This window comes from Tyto alba, unplaced genomic scaffold, assembly GCF_018691265.1.
Source record: "Tyto alba isolate M040663 unplaced genomic scaffold, T.alba_DEE_v4.0 Super-Scaffold_28, whole genome shotgun sequence".
Lineage (NCBI taxonomy): Eukaryota > Metazoa > Chordata > Aves > Strigiformes > Tytonidae > Tyto > Tyto alba.
The window spans coordinates 9,850,046-9,871,630 of NW_024881302.1; the positions used below are offsets into that span (position 1 = coordinate 9,850,046).

A 21,585-nucleotide genomic window follows, 5' to 3' on the forward strand; every position below is an offset into this window, starting at 1 on the left:
TGCCGTATTCTGCATTTAGATGCATACATTGAATCTGGGGACAAGTCAATTTATTGTATTCCCTGCTCACAGCCTGAAGGTGTTTTACAAACAGATTTCTGTTTTCAGCTGAGATCTTTCCATCTTGCTGCTTCTTCATGGGCTCAGGACACTGGTATAATGCAGAATCCAATTTGCTCCTTAGCTCCTCACCCAGTCCTCAGGGGAAAACTGCTTTTATGGTCTTCATTGGCCTCCTACCAAACATCTAAACACCCGTGCTTAATAATCCATTCTTTATTTTTTGCCTGTAGATTTTCCCTTTGGCAGCTCTGAGACACCTCATTGTCCTGGAAATTCAGTAGGGGACATAAAAGATACAAGTTTAAGCCCTTCCTCTTGGGAATCTGTTGATTTTCCTTACTTATTGAATTTTTTACAGTGGCAACTTAGAAAAAAAAGTTCTTATTGAAGTGAGTCTAATTGAACTGACCTGAATGCATGGTAGCTTCTTGTTACTTCATGAGGAGTACCTGCGTCCTCGTCTTTGCAGAAATGGACTGGGAGCGAGGGTGTATGTTGGAGCTGCCCGTTGTGGAATATTCCACACAAACCCCAAAGATAAACGGTGCACACTCCATGAGACTGAATTGAAATCAGGATGCGACTCCTCTTCACAAAGCTTCAGATTAAACAGAAGCAGAGCTGCTTTAACCAGACCCAAAGTTTATTTGAGGAAAAATTATTGTGGCTCAGTAGCAATTTCCTTACTAAAGGTCATCTGTATGTTATTAACTCACTATTACATTTACCCATTGTAGAACATCCTTAATGCCTCTCTTCCTGATTCCTTTTTCACCCTGCCTTCTCATTCTGTGCATTTGCTTCTCAAACACAAGTATATCCAAATGCTGCCTGTGATTGTGTGGACCCACATTTAGGCATGAAAAAGCTATTTGCGCTTCAACTACTGATTATATGTCAAATTGCATGATCTCAACTACCTTTAATGGGCTGCAGACTTGTGCAAATATTGTATGCCCCTTTTAGCATAGTATGTGGTTTTGATTATTAACAGACTTTTTCAATGTGAATGAGTTGTGTGACTGAACTGGTGAGATTAGCATGGATTCTGCTGTGAACTTTGTAGGTTTGGATAAGAATTTCCAGTTTAAATCTATTTTATATTTGGGAGGCCTTTCCCATGAGTTTACTGCTTTTTGCAGAATATATTTATTGCTCTACTCTAGTCATTGGTTACTAAAGCAAATGATTCAACATATTTCGTTTATACCCAACAAAGCCTTGCACATAGAAAGGGTGAATCAGGAGCAAAACTCACACAATATTCCCCTTTGCTTTGCTCATTTCACGCTGATGCTTTACTTGTGATCCATTGCTATTTTTTGGCGTGCTCTGTCTCATGGATTAACCAAGAGGCTTATTTTGCATGATGCACTACACATCACGTAGCATTGTGTGATTTCATTTCCATCAACAGCCTCTTCCCTCTGAACATGCAGTTGGAGACTTTATCTCCTGTAGTCGTTACTGTCTGCTCTTGCTCTTCTTTCAGTCAAGGCTGGGAGGTCCTGACTGCTTTTGTGGCTGAGACATTGATGTTTTTAACCAGCATGTTGTTTTATATGAAAACAACACACACACACACACTGAAATGGGAATTACACATGGACTTCTTTATTACTAGTCTTCTCAAAGATGTATTTGAAGCTCTCATTGAAACTTGCTTTGTTAATTAGATCCTGCCAACTTCCCTGCTCTCACTGAGACCCCTGGACAGTACAATTACTCTCTGGTAAGAATCAGAATCACCTCTGGTTTATTGAAGTGGATAAAAAGCAGCCAGTTATTTAAAAAGGCACGTCAATAAATAGCTCTTAATGAATGATATTTCTAAGATTGAGTTTTGAAACCTTAGTGGCATACTTGCAAAGCAATATTTTACTGAGAGAGATGCATTGTAGGTTTGAGATGTCTAAACAAGGTGGTTTCCCATGCTGGTTCATTCCTAGTAAAGCCTGTGCTTCCAAAGTGTAGCAGTGAATTTACAGCAACAAGCTACTGTTTGGGTTCTGTGGTTTGTGGGTTTTCGTCTTGCCTTTCTTTTTTTCTTAAAGACAAATATAATACTTCTGATCGAGATTTGAGTCACACGTGCCTGTGTGGCCTGTGTCTTGCTCTAATACTGATAAAACTCTGTTTGAAAGACAGGCAGAAAGAGAAAAGAATCTGTTTTTTCCATAGGTCTGAAGTCAGTTGCTCAGCCTTTTGCTTGCCAGATAGATCAAGAGATACCTCACAGCATCCAGGGATGTGCACCCAAGACTAGACTCAGAATACCAGAATGCATTTTTATTCTGTATATATTTATTTTACTGGATTGAGTCACCCAAAGGTCTCTCTTATAACAGGATAAGCAGCCAAAATGAGGACAAAGATGGAGACTCTGATAATACAATCAGTGAGCTGCCTCCCACTCTTCAGGATGTTTCCCCTGACAGAAGGCGGTCGTCTTCAGATGCATCACGGTCCACTTACAGCCTCACGCGGCGGATTTCAAGTAAGGTCGTCCCTCCAACATTAATGTAATTCTTGTGGGGAAGAAAATCAAACTGTAGTGCTTGCTCTTTCATCTTTTAGACAGGGAATCAAGTCAAGTTGAAGGTACATTGGTAAAAATCGCATCCTGTTCTGCAGGAACACAGTGGAAGGGGCCAGCCCTTTTTCTCTTGCTGAAGCATATGCATGGTAATTCCACGTGAAAATGGACAGAGGGAGGTAATAGTGTAGCTGAGCTTGCACTTTGTCATAACTAAGGGTGCTATTAATTGTTGGCAATGGAATGGTGAAAAGTCCCACAGGGGAGCCTGCTGTGCTGGGCATTGCACAGACAGAGTAGCTCTACCCAGAGAAGCACAAGTTGACTTGCACCTGTAATGGCTTCTGTTGAGTTTCTAACAATCATATTTGTGCATTTCTCTCATTTAGGTTTAGAGTCGAGGAGGCCAAGTTCTCCATTAATTGACATTAAACCTATCGAGTTTGGAATAATAGGAGCTAAGAAAGAAATAGTTCAGCCAACTATCCTGCGAAAAACCTATTCCCCAGATGACTATTTTAGAAAATTTGAACCAAGACTGTACTCTCTTGACTCAAATAGTGATGATATGGACTCCTTGACAGATGAGGAGATTTTATCGAAGTATCAGCTGGGCATGCTGCATTTTAGTACACAGTACGATCTGTTGCATAATTATCTAATAGTGCGAGTCATTGAGGCTAAAGATCTGCCTCCTCCAATTTCTTATGATGGTTCAAGGCAAGACATGGCTCACTCCAACCCTTATGTGAAGATCTGCCTTCTTCCTGATCAGAAGAACTCCAAGCAGACTGGAGTGAAACGCAAAACACAGAACCCAGTGTTTGAAGAGAGGTACACATTTGAAATCCCCTTTTTAGAAGCCCAGAGAAGAACTCTGCTTTTAACCGTAGTGGATTTTGACAAATTCTCACGCCATTGTGTTATTGGCAAAGTGTCAATGCCCTTGAGCGATGTAGACCTTGTGAAAGGTGGACACTGGTGGAAAGCCCTTGTGCCTAGTTCTCAGGTAACAGAATTTATCAGATTATTGCCACAGTTTTTCTTGCTGCTTTTTTGTGTGGTTCCTTTGCTTTTTGGCAAGTAATGTGGTTTCTAGTTAGTCACGGTCATCTTGTTAGTACAGCATCTGCTGGGTTGAAATAATGGGAGCCTATAACTGGTCTTACAACTAATACTGTGAGGTAGAGGAACTGTCTTTTATATGCAAAGGAGGTGGCATGACAAAAGTTCCTGTGTCAGCTTTAATGAGAACAACTAAAGACTGTTTTGGAAGTCAGCGTCTTTTGGAAGATCATTCTTGTCCCTGCAGTGACTTGCATCCATTCCCGGATGCTGCAGTGACACTGCTTTGGGGACATGAGGGGAACCACTGGTGCCAGTTCAGTAATGATTTGATTCAATAAACTGTATAGAAGACAAAAATCTCTACAGGCTTGTGGCATAATGTGTGAGCAAAATATTGCAGGGTAGTGGTAGATTTATTTTCAAATAAACTTGCCAGAGATTTTGTCTGATGTAAGTGGCATGTTACATGCCTGCAACTTTGAACACACCTTTTGGACTAGATTCAGCTGCCTGATGGGATGAGAAGAGAAGATGCAGAGGGTCTGTGTGCTTCCAAGTCTGTTTTCAGGGAAGGGCTCTGGTCATTGCCACCTCCTTGCCAGCCAGGAAAAGAGCTGTTCAGTGGGAAGGTCTGAACTTTGCAACCAGGTATGGTGGTTAGATACCAGATTTGCTACTAGCAGTAACACCCACACAGCTAGAGGCACAGGACCCAAAAAGCCAAGCTATGAGAGTATCATGAGCAGCATCTCAAACGTTTGTGCTAAGGACAGGAGTACTACCTGCGATTGGTATAACAGGGTTGCCTCTCCCAGTTCCTTGCCAGCTCTGGGATTGCACCTTCTAAGTTTTAGAGCCTTTGCTGAATTAAAACCCTGTGTGAATTGGATGATTTACATTTTCTTTGATTCATACGTATTCACAGAAGGGTGGCATTGTCAGAGGTATTAGACGAGATAGTAAATCGTGGACCTCATTGCTGATTTACGGTGTGGGTCCAAGAACCTGATTTGGAGTGGAAACTTGTGATTAGAAACTTGTGATCAAACACTTGTGGAAGTAAAATCGACTGAGCAGTGTTTGTATGCAAAGCCAGCTAGGTTTCTGACTCTGCTTTTCCCGCTCTCTGTGTGCAGAGGGGCTGAGAGAGTTTTTGCCTCTTGCTCAGACCTTCTGCAGCGTGTAAGGGGAAAGAAGATCAAGACTGCTGATAACTGAAAAAGAGCTGGCTAGATTTTCTGTAATAGCAGTAGGAGCATTACGGGATTAACCTGAACACTGTTCAGGCAAAAAGGAAGGTTTTGGAAGTTGTGCACAGGTGAAAATTGTGGGGTCCCTGAGTGGGTCTTTATGTACAATGTGTCTGCATGTCAGTGGGATCTGCTTTGCTCAGTAGCGTGGCAGTGGGGGGTGAGGGGACAGCTGTGTTATGAAGCAGTTTGTAAAGAAAATGAACAAGGACAGATATTCCTGGGCTCCGCTCACTGCCTGGGCCTTTTTCCTAAATGTTTATTTATAAATACGTGCAACAATTTAATGTATTTTTTTGGTGTTAGCAGTTCATTGGGGCTCTGCATTGTGTATCTGAGGACAGAGCTATCCTCTTTGCATCCCGTTAACCTTCCATGATTCACACCATGCAGCCTTGCTTCTCCCCTGCCCCCCTGGCTTTTGCATGATAGATACTTCTTTGTATTGTGTATCTTTATTAGTAACATGGATTAATTCCACAGCTAATACAGACCTTGATTAGACAAGATCATCTCTGCCTTTGTCTGCCAAGCTCGGAGCCAGCCCTTCTTCCCTCCCTCTCCAAAGTTTCATTGAAAGCTGCTGCTGTTTTCAGCAGTGCTGTCTGCTTCACCAGGATTCATGATAAATTATTTATGCAAAAATTGGCATTTCTTATATTTATAAAAGGAAAGAGCAAAAGAAAAAACTGCATTTGAATGGGCAGGCCTAACCTTACAAGCCTTTTGCATTTATTTGCTTGCTATCACATGGAAAAATTTAGTTTAAGCAAGAAGTCCTTCACACCTTGATTTGTAAAAGTACTTCCTTGTTCTTTTTACCTTACCTGGCAGACTGCAACTGCAAAGAGAACAACAGTTCTTGTACTAGGATGTCCAGGGAGGAGGTCTGGTATCTTCTTCCCATGTTTTCTCAGTGATAAGATTTTTAATGTTCACTGAATAAGGTATATTTTATCTTAGTGGTGATTGAAGTTAAATTAACTGGTCAAAGGATTAAAGTAAATCCTAGAAGTAAAACAATAAAGCTTATTACCTTGAAAAACTGCATTTTAATGTCTTTCAATAACAGTGATGCTTGTGCTAGAAATTCATGAGGTATTTTTGATTGCTAGTTGGAAGATTCTGCCTGTGAAATGATAGATTTGACATGTTGACTTTTTTTTTATATACTTTTTACCTTTTTGCTTGATTTGTTGAGGGACAGGCAGCCTTTATTAGTTTCTTGCTGGATTGAACCTGAGTCTCCTGAAGTGTACTTTGTGTTGTGAGATTGTGATGGACGGGGACAAAAAAACCTAAGTGCAATAGCATTTTATTTTGCAGAAGGTGTCCTTGGATTCTGGAGAGCAATGCAAAGCTGCTGTGGTGCAGTTGTAATGGTTAGTTGATGAAAATTTGCCAGGCTGAGTTGGCTGCTATGGGGTCTGACACAGAGCAGCATCTGGCAGCAGCACCCCCCCAGCAATGAAGATCACGTTGGGGAAAATGCTGAAGCAGATGCTTGGAAAACCAGTAACAGGAGGGAGAGAAAAATAGACGATAGTAGATGTGATATGTCAAGATAAAAAACACAAAATATGTGAATTTCTGGGTTTGTTTTTGTGGTTTTGTGTTTTGTTTTTTTGTTTTTTTGTTTTTTTTTTTTTTTACTGGCATTTATAGACAGAAACATGATGAGCTGGAGAGATGGAGGAAAGTGAATCCAGATGGCAGGAACTGTGGAGAAGATTTTCTCTTCATACTGGTGGGAGTGGGATGGGGCAAGGTTTGTGAAAGGACAGAGAAAGTGGCCTAAATGGTATCGGCTAAGATGAACATCTGTTTTGCACTTGCTGTATCTACCGGGAACCATTGCCATAGTGTGCTGATAAAGTCAGGTGCTGAGTCCTTGTCCCACCATCACGCTGAGCCCCATCAAGCCCAGAGCTGGGACACTGCTTCAGTACGGGACTGTGCTACCACAAGTGAGACCTGCTAAAAAAGGTGGGCCATGCCAGCAGTATTTTGGTACGTATGGTGTCGGGAGGGATGGGTGGGTTTCTCCCAGGCTGAGGCATGGTCCAGCTTCTGCAGCCAGGAGCTCCATTGACTCCACTGCGAGCTGGACCAGGGTAAGCTCCTTAGGCCTGTGGGTGGGATGTACAGCTCCTCAGTGGGTAAAAGCCTATTGTCATTAATAGCAGAGTATCTTCCTTACCACCGCACGGAGTTGCTTGTTAACTAGCAGCCTGAGAACTTACCTTGCATGTAATGAGGCGGGCTGTGCAGCATTGCTGTGCTCATTATGGTGGGACTAGGTCATCAGAGAACCTCGATATAGGTGAGCACTGTGTTGTCCTCTCAACCTTGAGGAATCAGTGCAATAAACCACTTGATGCTAAGCTTCGGGCAAAAGACTGTACCTGTACATGAGTGATTTTTTTAGTTTGGATCATGCATTGAGCACTTAGGGGAATCGAGTCCAAAGCGGAGGCACAGGGTAACTGCCATCCAATGTATCATCAGAACAAGCAGCTAAACAGAAGGACTTATTCCATGTGGAAAATGTCAGTGCAGGTATTGCCAAATTCTTCATCCTTGGTAGTTCTGGGAGACTTTTTCTTGCAGGGTAATTAATGTGTTTCTGAAGCACAGTAGCTGCTCATAGAGTAGCTCTTGAGTCCAGTCCCCATAGGAACACTCTGCACTCCTTAAATATCCCCTTAAATGTGTGTGGCTTTGCTTAATTACCATGAATGAAGTTGGCAAGCCTTGCTGTAGCTGGGCTCAGATTCGCACATTTTACCGTTAAGATTAATTCTGAAGCACATGTTCAGGACCCCAAGTTTTATTGGCATATGATTCATTTCTCTTTTGGCAGATTTGAGTGGGCAGGAATAAATGTTTTAGACCAGCAGTAATGAGAGCTTGGAGATCATTCTGCAAAAGAAAAAAACTCTGCCTCATCGCGGTGGGAAAATAGCATAAAAATTCCTTCTCCCTTCAAGTGAAACCATTTTTATAGTAGAGGGAGTATGTATTGGACTTGCTGTTTAAACTTTGTACTATGAGTGCATTAGAATGAGCTGTCAGCTTTTTACATTCAAAATGGTATGTGTTCCACAAATAGAGTAGCCTTGCTATGGCAGCTCTCAGCAATTTTTGATTCCCATCTCAGGGATAAGCCTACAACAAGTACTGCACAGTTACTATTGCCATGCCTTAGTTGGGAAGGAAAAGGGAGAAATGAATTTGAAATTCTGGTAATGGCTCATTTCGGAGCATTCCTCCTGGGTGCCACGTTGAATTCTGCGGTGCAGCCAGGGGGCTGTGGTGTGCAGGTTGGAGACCTCCAGTTGTGCGTGTACCAGGTTTGTTCTTGGCACCCTTGTTCTTTGGCTTATCTGTTGCAGCCCTGAGAAGGATCCAGCCTTGGGGAACGTGGATGATGCTTTGCCTTTGGCAGCACAGTGTATTATTGAAAATAATGCCAGCACCCATCTCTCATACAGGCATAGAGCACTGGACAGGCAGAGACTTAGTTCAGAGAGTTGGCACAACAGTTGACACAAGGTTGTGTGTGTCAGTGTGGAACAGGGATCCACGTTCCTGACAGTCACAAGAAATTAAATATGAACATGCAGGTTGCCAGGGTTTTTCCTTCTCTCTCTCTTTTTTTTTTTTTTTTTTTTTTTAAATTTTTTAGCTATCCAAAAGCTTAATGGCTGCTTAATTAAAAGAATGATGCAGAATCACTGATGATGAATGTGAATTGGTTATGTGGGGTTATGCTTGCTCATTAACAGGGTGTTAAAACCAACCTGGCAGTTTACCTGCATCGGCAGCAGAAGTGCCCAGGACAACGCCTGGCTGGGGGCGGGATGCCACCACCCTGCAGGTCACTGGAGTTGAGGGAACTGTGACAGGATGCCATGATGGATGCTTGTCTGTTATGATGACAACATTTTTGTCTCTTAACCTGTGGCCTGTTGTATGTTGGCTTATGACATTCTACTATCTTTCTTTCACTCTGTATCTTTACTTTTTCCCCAGATCCATTTCCGTGGCTTTTTTTCCTGCCCCTTTTCCAGTCTTTAAAACTCCAGCACTGAGAAATTTTTCTTCTTGATCATTTTCTCTTCTTTATCCTTATCTGTGTCTTCTGCTTATAGCTGTTGTCTTGGTCACCTCATCCTTTCCCCTCTGTGTTGTTCACTCTTTGCCCTTTCTGCAGACGACTGCGATGCTGTGGGGTGTATTTTGCTGTGGAGGAGCCCAGAGGAGGGGTTGGTGTGGGGGTCATGGGCAGGACCTGTCCATAGGAAATCTTCACAAATGTCTTTGCATGGGAGAGGCTTTCTCATGGCTGTCCAAACTGATTCAAAGCCAGTTAGACTTTAGAAGGGATTTTGTGACTCTTTTCATCATATGTCTACGCAGCATCTGTTACATAGGTAACACTGTTCTTATCCATTGGTAAGTATATACCTTTTTTTACAGGTTCTGGTCCTTAATAGCTTAGCCTTCCCAAAGTGATTGCTGTGTGTCACAGGAAGCTGTAGAAAACCTGTTAGAGCAAACTGTTCTAAACCATCAGTTTTCTAATGTGCCTGGAGGCACTGTCACAGATAACCTTGAGGAGGAAAATCAATCTGAAACTTCATTAGGGGCGTTGCATAGATGTCTGTGCTGATGTAATGTGCTCTGGTTCCTGTCGGGAACTGGGGAGGGTTTCAGCTGCAGAATTTTGCTGGTGTTGTAACAATGCACAGTGATCAGTCTAGGGGGGCTGTGAGGAAAGAATTGCCCTGATACAAACAAGATGTGCAAATGGCATTAATTAAAAACTCCTATTCCCTTGAGGCAGCTTCTTTATGTTTCAGAGATGACAGAAAAGAAAAAAGAAAACCTCTTGTGTGTCTGGTTCAACCCAAACGGTAACGGCAGAAGGTTCTGGATCACAGGCGAGCTCAAGGCTGCAAATCCAAATGACTGGCTGTGTAACACAGAGGAGCAGCCAGAAGTGAAATGTTAATCAGTTTCAGGAGAGTCTCGGACATCCCGGACTTGGTGTCACTCCGGCACCTCATCAAACAGGAAATTGCTTTTCCAGGATCATCTGGGATCTCAGCACAAATCAGCACGTCATCAGCATAATAATGGCAACTAAAATCATGCCTTTGCACGGCTGTGCCTGAGGGGCACCTCTGCACACAGTGTTCTGTGAACAAAATATTCAGGGTGAAGCCAACAGCATTTTAGTTTCCTGATGAAAGGACCTAGGAAAAGTAAAATTCAGGCACTTCCTTTCCCTATGGGAGACAACGAGCCAATGACACCTCTCACGCATAAACTTGCATCTCTTTTCACAGCTCAGCCCCTACGTGAGTCTGAGGTTTGGGGAAGCTCCAGGGTGTGACAAAAGCCATGCTTCTGTGTCTGTGGTCCCCCAGAAAGATGTGTCTTAACACTGTTGCTGATAAAGATGCCTGTAAACAAAGTGATGGGCATGGGGGCAGTGGTTATGGCAATACAGAGTGTTTCCAAGGTGCAGGCGACCTCAGTGGGTCCGTGGGCTGGAGGAGCACCCTGGGCAGCTCCTGTGGCCCCACAAGCCACCTGAGACCTCTGTGGCTATTTCTCCCTCCGTGACCTGAGTCTCTTGCCTGGCCCCTAACAAAACAAAAAGGGTCCCGTTTCTCCATTTCATGATGGACCCACTGTGCTCCCCAGTTATCTCAGTTTTGCCCACTGAGCCAGTGAGTCCATTAAGCTGCAGCTCTGTCTTCATCTTCATCTTTGACACAAGCTGTGCTACCAGCGTGTCTTATGAGCTGGACTGTCACCTCAGCAAAGGTATGCCGTGACATGAGCTTGTTGGGGAAAGCATGGGAAACAAACCTGAGGAGGTATGCCTTGTGCCTCAGGCTTCTTGGAGAAACCCATTAATTGCTTGTTTGCTAATGATGGCAGGTGACTGAGGAACAGGAGGAAGCTAGTGAGCATGGTGCAGCATGGTACAGTGGAGGCAATGCTGGTCTGACATGCCGGGGAGGAACGTGTGGTGGCTGCTGGCCACTAATTCGTTTTCTCGAGTGCTTGATGTCCCCTCAGGCACCGTGTCAGGATTTAAAGCACATTTCCTAGATCCTTGCAGCTAAGCTAGAAATAAGACGCTTATAAAATCAGAGGCAGTTCAGTGCTTAAGTGCCTTGGAAAGGCTGAGTCACTTGTATGGGGAGGTGAGCTATCTGGGGATCTGGGTTTCCTTCTGAAAACACCTTTTGTTATTGTTGCAAATACTGCTAGTGCTCTCCCTACAAAGAGGCTGCTGCTTTCTTGTTGGCTTTGAGCACACCCATCCTGCCATGGCCTCTGTGGGTTGGACTGTATGTTTCTTCCCTTTAAAATAATTAACAGAAATCTGGGCATGCCTGAAAAGCGTTAAGGGTCAGAAGGTGATATTGAGATTAGGGAAATTAGGCCTGATCTGAGACTCATTAAAGCTGATGGTAGTCTGTCATCTGACTTCAGGGGATCACACTTTTAGAGAATATAGCATTTTATATCTCACCTTACTCAAATTTAAGCCCAGACAGTAAAAAATATTTTTCTAGAGGTGCCAATATCCCTGTTAGGTTAGGTCCTGTGGAAAATCAGGGTTCTATGGAAAACCTTTACCTATCAAAGACTTGTGTGTTAGGTAGCAGTGTGATGGTTACATTATAGTGGCTCCTTCACACGGTGCTGGGGAGGATTCAAGGGGGGTAGATGCCTGGTTCTTCTGCCTGTGCCTCGGTGGGTGTTACATACCCAATCTGATGTTGCCAGTATACAATGTGGGACAATTTTTCAAAAATGGAGAATAAATATAAATGTGTCAGAAGTGTGGAGATCTACCTTCCCTTGCTGAGCTTCACTGTTCCTCCCTGATCCAAGGAAGCCCCTTAGTTCCTGCAGGTCTTGGATAAGGTCAACAGGTTCCACCAATGGATGAATCCAGAGGTAATTACCCCAAATCTTAATGTGGATTTTCAGTACTCTAAGCTTGAGGTGACTTGAAATGTCCTACATACCTGCCCAGTGCCAGCCTGCCTCCTGGCTGTGCCAGAAGTTTGGTATTTGCAGCTGGTGCTGTTTGATTGTCTCTTCCCAGCCAGTAATAGTACCACTAATTAGTTTCCTCATTTGTGCTGTCCAAATGTACCTGAATTTCTAAGAATTAAAGCCTGCATGGAACCTAACACAGCGGTGAATATAAGTGGAAGCAAGACTGGATATGTTAAAAATGTTGTTGATATGTTACAAAAAATGAGCTGAGGTTGAGGAGTACCTTGGGTGGATCCTGTTGTGGGTGGCGTTGTGGGTACTGCGATGCTTTGTTACTGTCCTGGTAATAGATTTAGAAGTCACTGTCTTTTTCTTGATGATAAGCATGTCTTTAGGGTGTTCCAGCCACAGACCTGAGAGGAACAGTTTTGGGGAAAATCAAACCGAAGATGACAGTTTAAATTAGGTAGATAACATTTAAATCACCTTTGTTGTAAGACTTTCTTAGATCCTTATGTTTTGCAACCATTTGGCACAACGGGGCATGTAGGAATGGATTGACCTTGTAAGTTATGAGCATTGTGTGCATATTGGGTCAGGCCTTTGTCAGGGAATGGTTTTCTGATGGAAAGGACTTAAAATATCCTAGATTGAACAGAACTTGAAGTTGGAAAAGGTTTACAGAGTAGGGATGCCTTCTCAGTAAAGCAAAAATACTGTAGCTACAGAAGAAAACACACGTGGTGAATGTGAGTATGTGTGCTGTATAGTCATATACTGCCACATAATGCGGCCTAAGAGGTGCTGTGACAAAGGGATTTTAGGGTACGAAATCAGATGCTTTTTCTCGTGGGGGAGAGAGCCTGTGAGGAAGGTCAGGCAGAAGGTGGGCCAGCTTGGTTGTGGGTGCTGCCAGCTTGGCTCTGGAGCTGGCTCCTGGGGCAGCAGAGCATGCAGGTTTGCCTTAGGATCTGTGGTGTAGATTCACACTTTTTGCCTAGGAGCTGAGTCAGGATGCTGCTGTCCTTCAGCCTTCGCCCCGCTCCCTGCATGGTGCTTCCCTTGTCCTTTGCTCATTAAAGGTATGGGGTTAAACACAGAGGGGCTGCTTTACCAGCTCCTGAAACACAGAGACCTTTGGTGTGAAATGGGGTGGCCTATTGCCATATTTTCCATGTCAAGCCAAAAAAAAAAAGATAATGAACTAAATTGAATTGTATTACGTAGCATCAGAGGTGCAGGACTTCTTCAGCCTGCCACCTGCTCCTGCATGCCACAAGCATCCTGCTGCCTTCACCGGGAGTAGTCAACAAGAACTGGACAGGAGACAAAGCACCATGGGGAAAACTTTTAGTACCATTGCCTGATATCAGTTTTAGAACTTGGCTCGTTAGGTGAGGAGCCGAGGACTGCCGTTAGCAGGAGCGGTTCTGTGCTGCTGGCTGGCCAGGCAAGACGTGCTGGGCTGCTCCTGGCAGAGGGACAGGGCTTTTCCCTCAGTGCTTCCTCGGGTTTGATCTGAGCCCTCTGATACACCTGTGCTCAGTGGAAATTGTGGTTTTCCATTTGCAGCTGAATAGGAGTGACGTTGTTGGGTTTCCAGGCAGCCCTAGCCTCAGTTTCCCCAGAGCCACTGACAGCTTTGCCGGAGATGGGTACCTCGTGTGCTGGCCCATCTGCTGATGAGCTTGGTTCTTTGGGTCAATTCAGGCTGTGACTGCATCTCAGAGCTTTCTTCTTTATTATATGCCCAGTCCTTTAGTGTCTGATTTCTGTAATCTAGTATTTGGGGCATCAGTAAAGATATTTATACAACTTCATTTGTAATTGCGATATCACTGCAGCTCCTTTTCATTTTGGGAATGTGTTGTGACCATCCAATCTAGGCTTGGTTTTGAACTGTTTGACTGTTTGGGATGAAGAACTAGCTTTGCACTCCTGCATGGACCTGAGACAAGGCAGATGGATCAATGCTCTGCCCAGGCTGGCTGGTGTATTTTCAGTCTCCAGAGTTGTTTCACTGTGTGTATTTTGTATTTGAGAATAACAGCATCTCAGAGCCAGGTTGTGCTAGGGGGCAGAGGTTATTTTAAGCTGTCAAGTCTGAGGAGCAGTGATGTCAGTTCTCCAGCTCTTTTTTTTAATTACTAGTTTTAAGCATCATTAAGTAAAAGGAAAAGAAATAATGGCTGAACAGCTATATTGATGTGCAGCTATGGCCGTAGTGCAGCCTGATGAACAGGAGGGGCACAATAAACAGTGCTGTGGTCTCTGAGTTGAACGGATGATGAGGGGATGTCTCCCCTGAATTGCCTTCCTGTGACCCAGGGGTGCATTAACCATCTCGTGCCTGAACTTCCCAAGTAGCTGGTGTGGTCCTTGCGGACTGGGAAGGAAAGAGGATGTCTTCTCCAGTGGGTCCGTGTTTTGTACATTAATAAGGATGTGAGGTTGGTAAGATCAGAACCACCTGGAACTGTTCAAAATGGAGCACGTAGAATCTACTGACCTTGTATTCATTCCTCCTCATAGGTTCTCTTTGCATGACTGCTGACAAACTGGTGAAGGATCAGTGATTAAAGAACAATCTTCACCTGGGGATAGTAATATTTTGTGTTTCTGCTCAGCATGAGGTACCACCAGATGGTTCTTGGTTGCAGTTTAGAGCGTGACTAAAATGTATTTTTCAGTCACTTAGACAAATGGGGTTTATTTAATTTCTCTTCCTGCTCTTCCCTTTCCCTGCAAGCTCAGTTCTGAATTTCCACGTTCCCTTTTCCTTGCAGAATGAAGTGGAGTTGGGAGAGCTGCTGTTGTCACTAAACTACCTACCCAGCGCGGGAAGGCTGAACGTGGACATCATTAGAGCAAAACAGCTTCTTCAGACAGACATGAGCCAAGGTTCAGGTAAAGGGCAGTGCATTTCTCACGTTGCTCATGCACAGAGTATATATGCTTTTAAAGCAGATCAGTGGTAAGGCTGCAATTTGTGCGGGACCCAGGGGGATTTGGATGCTCAGTTCCTATTAATACAAGGCTCTGGATACTCATTTTATATATATATTTGTATATATATATATATGGCCAACAATAACAGAAGTACTTGGAACACTTACCCTGAGATAGAATGGAGTGTGTGTATACCTTTGTCATATTTGAAGTAAAAATCTCTGAACCAGGGTGAGGTGAGGAACCAGGAGCTCTACACAACCCCCGTGTTGTTTTCTGTAAGGCAAGCCATTGGAGGCTGTGCTGTGTTTTACAGATGCCCTGTGCTGCCTGAGTGCTAATGTTGCAGAGGTTTAATTTATGATATCTAGCTGCTCTGTGGCTGATGGGAGGTTTTTCCAGTGTCCGTGCATTGCTTCCTGCCATTTCTGAGCATGCTGGCTGGTAACTGCTTCCTACATATGTCCTCAGGTGTTTTTCTTATGTTCCCTGCCCCAGCCACCGGTGCTGCCAGCATATTGACATTTTCCAAAAAGAACAGTATGCTTGGCCTCTATCAAGGCTGCCATTAATTGTGGTTTTGGCAGGGAGCATTTTTAATCCAGCTGTCTGACTTGTCTCCACTGCAAGTCCCTGGGAGCAGTGCGGTGGTACAAGTCCCAGTCATTTCCAATTGCTGTTTTCCAGCACAGTCCATCCCTGCAGTGCCCAACCTTCACGAACTGGGGTACTGACTCACAACGCCTGTAATGCAGAGCCTGTGTGTTGTGTTTTTTTTGTCAGATCCCTTTGTGAAAATTCAACTTGTTCATGGGTTAAAATTAACAAAAACCAAGAAGACTTCCTGCATGCGGGGGACGATAGATCCCTTCTACAATGAGTCCTTCAGCTTCAAGGTTCCACAGGAAGAACTGGAGAACGCCAGCTTGGTGTTCACAGGTAAATGTGGTGGTATTACCAACTTGGCATGATTGTGATTGCCTCTGTTCATCTCCGAGGCAGCTGTGGGTGTGCAGATGAGCCTGTGCAGGATGGTGTCTGTCCTGGTAGCCACGTTGCAAGGGGTGACCATCACTGAGGTCTCCAGGGAAGCTTGATTAGCACTCTGTCCTCTGCAGAAGCTGTACCCAGCATTGCCACCCGACGGTTGGAGCTGGCTGGGAGTACACCTCATCAGTCCTGTGCTTAATTGGTGCCACTGGGCACGCTTTGTGCAGAGGAGGAGGAGGCGGCATTAATTGCGCTTCTCAGCAGCAACCGACTTGGGCATAAAGTCAAAAATTAGCAGAATTAGAGGAAAGTATTGAACGATCCCAGAGCCCAAACACTGGCAAAGATAGCTTCTGGTACTTGACGTAATTTTCTGGTGAGATGATGTAGCTATAGGCGTTTACCACTGACATCACCTGTTCTGCAAGCAGGTTTGTTCATACTTTTATTTCTAAAGGGTTGGGATTTGGTGCCAAGTCCTGCGTGGCACAGCTGAGAGAAACCAAGACACAGAGCACACAGGCTGTGGGCCAGGAGGACTCCTGGAGCTAACCTCACTCAAGAGCTTTGTCAGTGCTGGAGGTGTTTGGCTGGGATAGGAATTCTTATTTTTAAACAATTTCTGGATCTCCTATTTTTGTTCTCTAGGCATGAAAACAGTCAACAGAAATTGTCAGTTGGGTGTGTTGCTCGGAGCAGGAGCAGCAGAGCGCAGGGATGAGTGTCCCCCTGGGCTGTGCCCTTGCCCGCAGGCTGGGCAGCAGTGGTGGGGCTGAGCTGGGGCCATGGACCCACTGTGGCCAGTGGCCTTTTCTCCTGTTCTGCAGCATGGAGGTCTCAGGCAGGGCTGCAGGAACCCCAAGGAAGGGGTGGGATTCCCTCCCATGCCGTGACCTCACCCAGCTGATGTGTGCTGCGGAGCCTGGGCACCATCAGGAGCAGGGTCAGACCTTCTTGCTTCTCTGCAGGAGCTGAAGGGCTGGGTGGTGGGAACCACGCTCTTCTGCCACATTGGGCTCCCATGCTTCACAAACATGTTTTTTGGCAACTTTGCACCCATTATTCACCATCTTCCGGTGAAGAGAAAGGAGTCTGTATCTGAAAGAACGTATTTTGAAGTATTTTTAAATTGTATTTCTTACATAGCAGATACAGGTGTCAAAACTGGTACAAGGAGCCTAATTCCAGCCCATTAGTTTGTTTCTAAACACGTTATAACAAAAGTGATGCTGATCAGCAATTTAAATTTTGCCCTTCATGCTCAGAAATTTCCTTAGCAAAAAGTCTATAATTAATCACTGCTTTGCATGCACATCACCCTGACTGTACCTTACATGTGCAATGATGAATTTGTTCTTGGAAGCTTCCATCAGGTAATCTTGTGACAGGCGTGAAATACTCTTTTCTTTGTTTTTCCCTCTTCCTAATAGAAGTAGGAAAGACAAACAGAGTAGCAGCTTTGTGCAGTCAGAAGGGTGAGGGGAATATACTTGTCCTCACCACATCTGATGAAGTTAGCATTAATGAGTGGATGTCTGATTAATTTTTTTTCTGTGCAAATATATATATTCTGAAATAAGTCAAAGGGAAGTTAGCTGATTTATAATCGTGTGTAATGCAGTCAGATTTCAGTGGTGTGCGTTTTAATGTGGTGCTTCACTTTCTAAGTGACGTGTTGCTTGCTTTGGACATTGCCATAAATAATACCAGGCCAGAAATGTCACCAGCAGCTCCAGAGCTGGGAAGGAGCAAGCAGAGCTTTGGGGAGGAGCAGCGGGGCCAAGGTCTCGTGGCTGCCCTGGGACTGAAGGGTGATGTGCAGCTTGGGCAAGGCACTGCTGGGCAACGCTGGGCTTGCTGCTTCTGCTGTGGTTGGGACTGTTGTTAGAGGTACGTGGTTTGTGCAGCCAATATATAGCTGAGAGCCAGCGGTGTTGGTCACGTTGCTGTGTGTACAGGCTTCTGCTGGTCCAGTGCCTAAGCCACCTCTTGTTGTTAGAGGAGCCAAGACCATTAGAAGAGCCAAGAGCTTGTCTTGTTGTGAGGACCATTGAACTGGGACTCCTTCACAGGCACCTGCAGTGTCATGGGAGTGAGGTGGTTCAGGGGACGAAGTGGCAGTGAAGGTGCTGAGCTGTGGTCAGTGTTCAGCTTGGTGATGGAGATGCTCCGGCTGTTGGTGGAAGTGTGTCCCCAGCAGGGAGTACAGCATCGGTTTCTTCATGTGTACATCTATGAGATTGTAATAAAATGAGTATCAATGTGCAGCGTGGTTGAAGTTCTGGGATGGGGATAGTGGTATTCCCCACATAGCTGCCTTCTTGGCATGTTAGGGCATTGTACAGCTTAAAAGCTTGTAAAGGGCTTTGGGATCTTCTGTTAAAAGACAATAAAGAACAAATAGTTGCCAGCATGGAGAAGCTGTACCTCACAACATGAGGATCTTAATATTATTTTACATCTCTTCAGAGCAGGAGCATAAGCCACATCTTTTTCTGTAGGTTTTTTTGGGTTTACTTGTGTTTTTTTTTGGCTGCAGTGGTGGTTCTTTCTGTTATGTGTTTTGTGGAAATTGTTTTTTATTTCTTATTTTTTTTTTAATCCACAGCTCTAGTCCATTAGGTCAGTTAATTAAATTTGCTGTTGAGTCAAAATCCAATTGAAAAGGAAAATAATCCTGCTTGAAGGGTAGGTGATGATGCTTTGACTGGAGAGAAAGCTGTAAAAGCAATCATGGGAGCCAGAATGAGTATATCTTCAATAATTTAAAGGAACATTTTCTGTGGCTTCATATTTTGGACCCAGTCTGCAGCTGTCTTTACATTGGCTTGGCTTCACTGGAAAGCAGTGGAGTTGTGCCAGTCCCTATCAGCTGAGGCTTCTGGCTCCCTCTGTGTGGCTGGTACCACATGGCAAAAAAAGGCACTATCTAAACAAAGTAAGATTAATTTCCGTGCCCCTGCTCCCCCACCCCCCACCCCCCCATGCATCTTGAATCAAACTGTCTGGGTTTAGGGCACTGTAGTAAGAATTTATGCATTGTTTTGTTGTGACTTTAGCAAGGACTGTGTGTGCAAACATTGTGGGTGGACAGCTTTCTGTAAAGCACCCTTATGTTCCCTGCTCTCCTGGTGATGCTCTGGAGAGCTGGACCTTGGACCGAGCACAGGGTTGAAGTGCAGCCAGACTCGGAGACGGACAGTGGGTGCCTCCGAGATGGGGTGCACAGGGTGAGCTCTGCGTTAGCCAAGATTTGGGGGGGGGCGGTGAGTTGGGCTGGTTCTCTCGTTAGGCATACAGACCAAAATGCTTCACCTTCCATATTGGTGCAGGACACCTTGTACAAGCTGTATTTCTGCCTTGCCCCCTGTTCCTGCCTCAGATGCATACTGGAGTTGTCAGTAAGTCATATGCCCCAGGATAGTGCCTAAAAGGCAGTGGGAATAGCTCAGATGGAGATGTTCTCTCCAGGAGGAGGCGTCCAGGGTCAGGATCGCTTCTGCAAGTATCATCTGTTCATAGGTTCTCACCAAAAGAGGCTAAAAACCAGGAAACCAGCTGATACTGATAACAAGTCTAATGTCCCGACAGAAAAAAAAAAAAAATATGAGTGAGGCAACAGCTAGTGGAAATGTTTGATTTTCATTTACTCCATGAAACATGTTGTCTAGGTAATGAGCATCTGCATACATACTGTAACAGAAATCCACTTTTCTGGGTGTTCTTTTTTTCCCCCTTTTTGTTTTTTGGTTTTTTTTTTTTTTTTGTCAACTTGATGCACATCCCCCATATGCCATCTTCTGCTTGAGTGCAAGGATGTCATGGGTTCACCTCTTGCAGAGAAGTAGGGCAGGCTTTAGAAGACAGTATGTTCTAACCACATATACCTGTGAACAAAGGTGTTAATTGTTCTTTGTCCCCTGGTAAGGGGAAGGTGGAGTTTGGCCCTGGCAGCAGGGCTGTCACTTGCTGCCTGAGGTCATTTCCAAGCAGGAGAAAGGATATTTAAGGTGTGACTGCAGCCTCTGCTCTTAGGAGGGCTGGGTGCCTAGAAATGCTGTGCTCTCCACTGAAGGATTTTGGGCAGGCTGTCCTCTAAATCCCAGACTAACCTTCAGAAAGACTGGTCTGTGCAGGAGGAGGTGGGACAACACCTGAAATCTGAGCACTGTGGTATTTTGTTAATGATTATAATGTTGTTAATAACAATCGTCTGTAATGCTGTTTGCATTGCAGTGAAGCCCAGATGGCCCAATAAAAGGCACCAGGGCAAACCACATCGTGGTGACTCGTTAACATCTTTTGATCACCTACCATAAAAAATACCACCTTCAGCACTCACAGTTAGGGAATATATATCTCCCTGAGGTACAGTGGTGACTGTGTGTGTGTGTCTTTCTCCATCTAAATAAGTTCTTGTACATCTTTATGCAACAGGATCTTTAGGGCTTGTGAAGGAATCAGGGTCCCCAAAGAGGGAAAAATCGTTTTCATGCTCTGGGTACTGTCTGTGCAAATGCAGAGAAGAACTTGCTTTGCCGTCTGACCTGGCTGAGAGCATAGATGGAGCTGAGACAAGCACCGAGGCTGGTGGTGTCCGATGGAGAGCAGTGGTGGGGCTTGTCCCACTGCACCATCGCGGCGTGAAAGGTGGCCGTGGCTCCAGCAGGACAGGGTGCTCTGCCCAGGCAGGGAAGCAGGTTGGGGCAGGATTTGCTTGTTGATGGAGAGATCGGCCTTGGTACGTGCGTGACAGCTGATGAGATCTTCATCGTAAGTCCTGGCAGCTCATGGGCTCTCTCTCTTCTGAACCATTTGTAGGGTTTTATATGATTCTCTTCACTTTTCAGTATGTTTAAAAAATGGACTATGTCTCTCTTTTCTATAAAGATTTAGGATCAATTTTAAAATGTTATTTATTTTTTTCAGTATTTGAGGGGTTTAAGTATTTTATTTTTAAAAAATGTATTATTTATTCTTTTTTTTTCAAGTATTTATTTTTTTAAGTATTTGAGTTGTTGAACAGTGAGACTTAGCATGCCTATACCTGTGGTTTCAATTACTACTGCAGAGGGGGGCTGATAATACCATCAAGCACCTCTGTGCACCGAGTGCTGTAACAACATGTGTCTTCAGACCCCCAGACCACTTTGCTTTATCCCAGGGCTTTAATTAACTTCCAGTTAATAGGCAGTACTTGGTTAAAATAACAGATTGCTGTTCAATAGCAATATACCTAGTTCCTCTGTTGGCTTAATTCCCCTTTCCCTTGGCCTTTGGGAATATTTAAGGGCCATTTAAAGAAGTTTGAATTTGTAGAGGGGGAAAAAGGTCATTGGTGGGGTGTGTTGCTACTGGTGCAGTTCTGAGTAGTTTAGTTTGGTTTGCTTTCACTTAAATATTTTCTTTTTGAAGAAGTAGTGCCTGTTTGGGCATATTAATTCCTTTTTTGGCATTACAGCTTGAGAGGAGTGGAATTGGGTCTTCCTTGAAAATCCTGACTTCTTGTTGGAGGTGGATGTTTGGGATGTTTCTGCACCTGGAATAAATGTTCATTAATGGCACAGACAGGCCATGGTGAGCACAGCTCTGGCCCACTGTCACCCTTCACTCCTGGGGATGTTGGAGATGATCTGGTACAGACCAGTTTGGTTTTGTATGTTATCTAATGAGCATTTTTTTTGATGTTTTATAGAA

General features: G+C 44.4%; 1 protein-coding gene across 7 annotated transcripts in view; it reads left to right on the plus strand.

The window, feature by feature from the left end:
• SYT17 (synaptotagmin 17) overlaps nt 1-21,585 on the plus strand; it is a 40,969-nt gene that overhangs the window by 7,654 nt on the left and 11,730 nt on the right. For 4 of the 7 annotated variants that reach the window (XM_042798953.1, XM_042798956.1, XM_042798957.1 and 1 more), the window contains 4 exons: nt 2,412-2,560; nt 2,989-3,608; nt 14,736-14,856; nt 15,682-15,837. In XM_042798953.1, coding sequence (XP_042654887.1) covers nt 2,412-2,560; nt 2,989-3,608; nt 14,736-14,856; nt 15,682-15,837 — 1,046 coding nt within the window. Of the gene's footprint in view, nt 1-2,395; nt 2,561-2,988; nt 3,609-14,735; nt 14,857-15,681; nt 15,838-21,585 lie in introns of all 7 variants that reach the window. The other 3 variants (XM_042798954.1, XM_042798955.1, XM_032983819.2) reach the window with 1 other exon arrangement.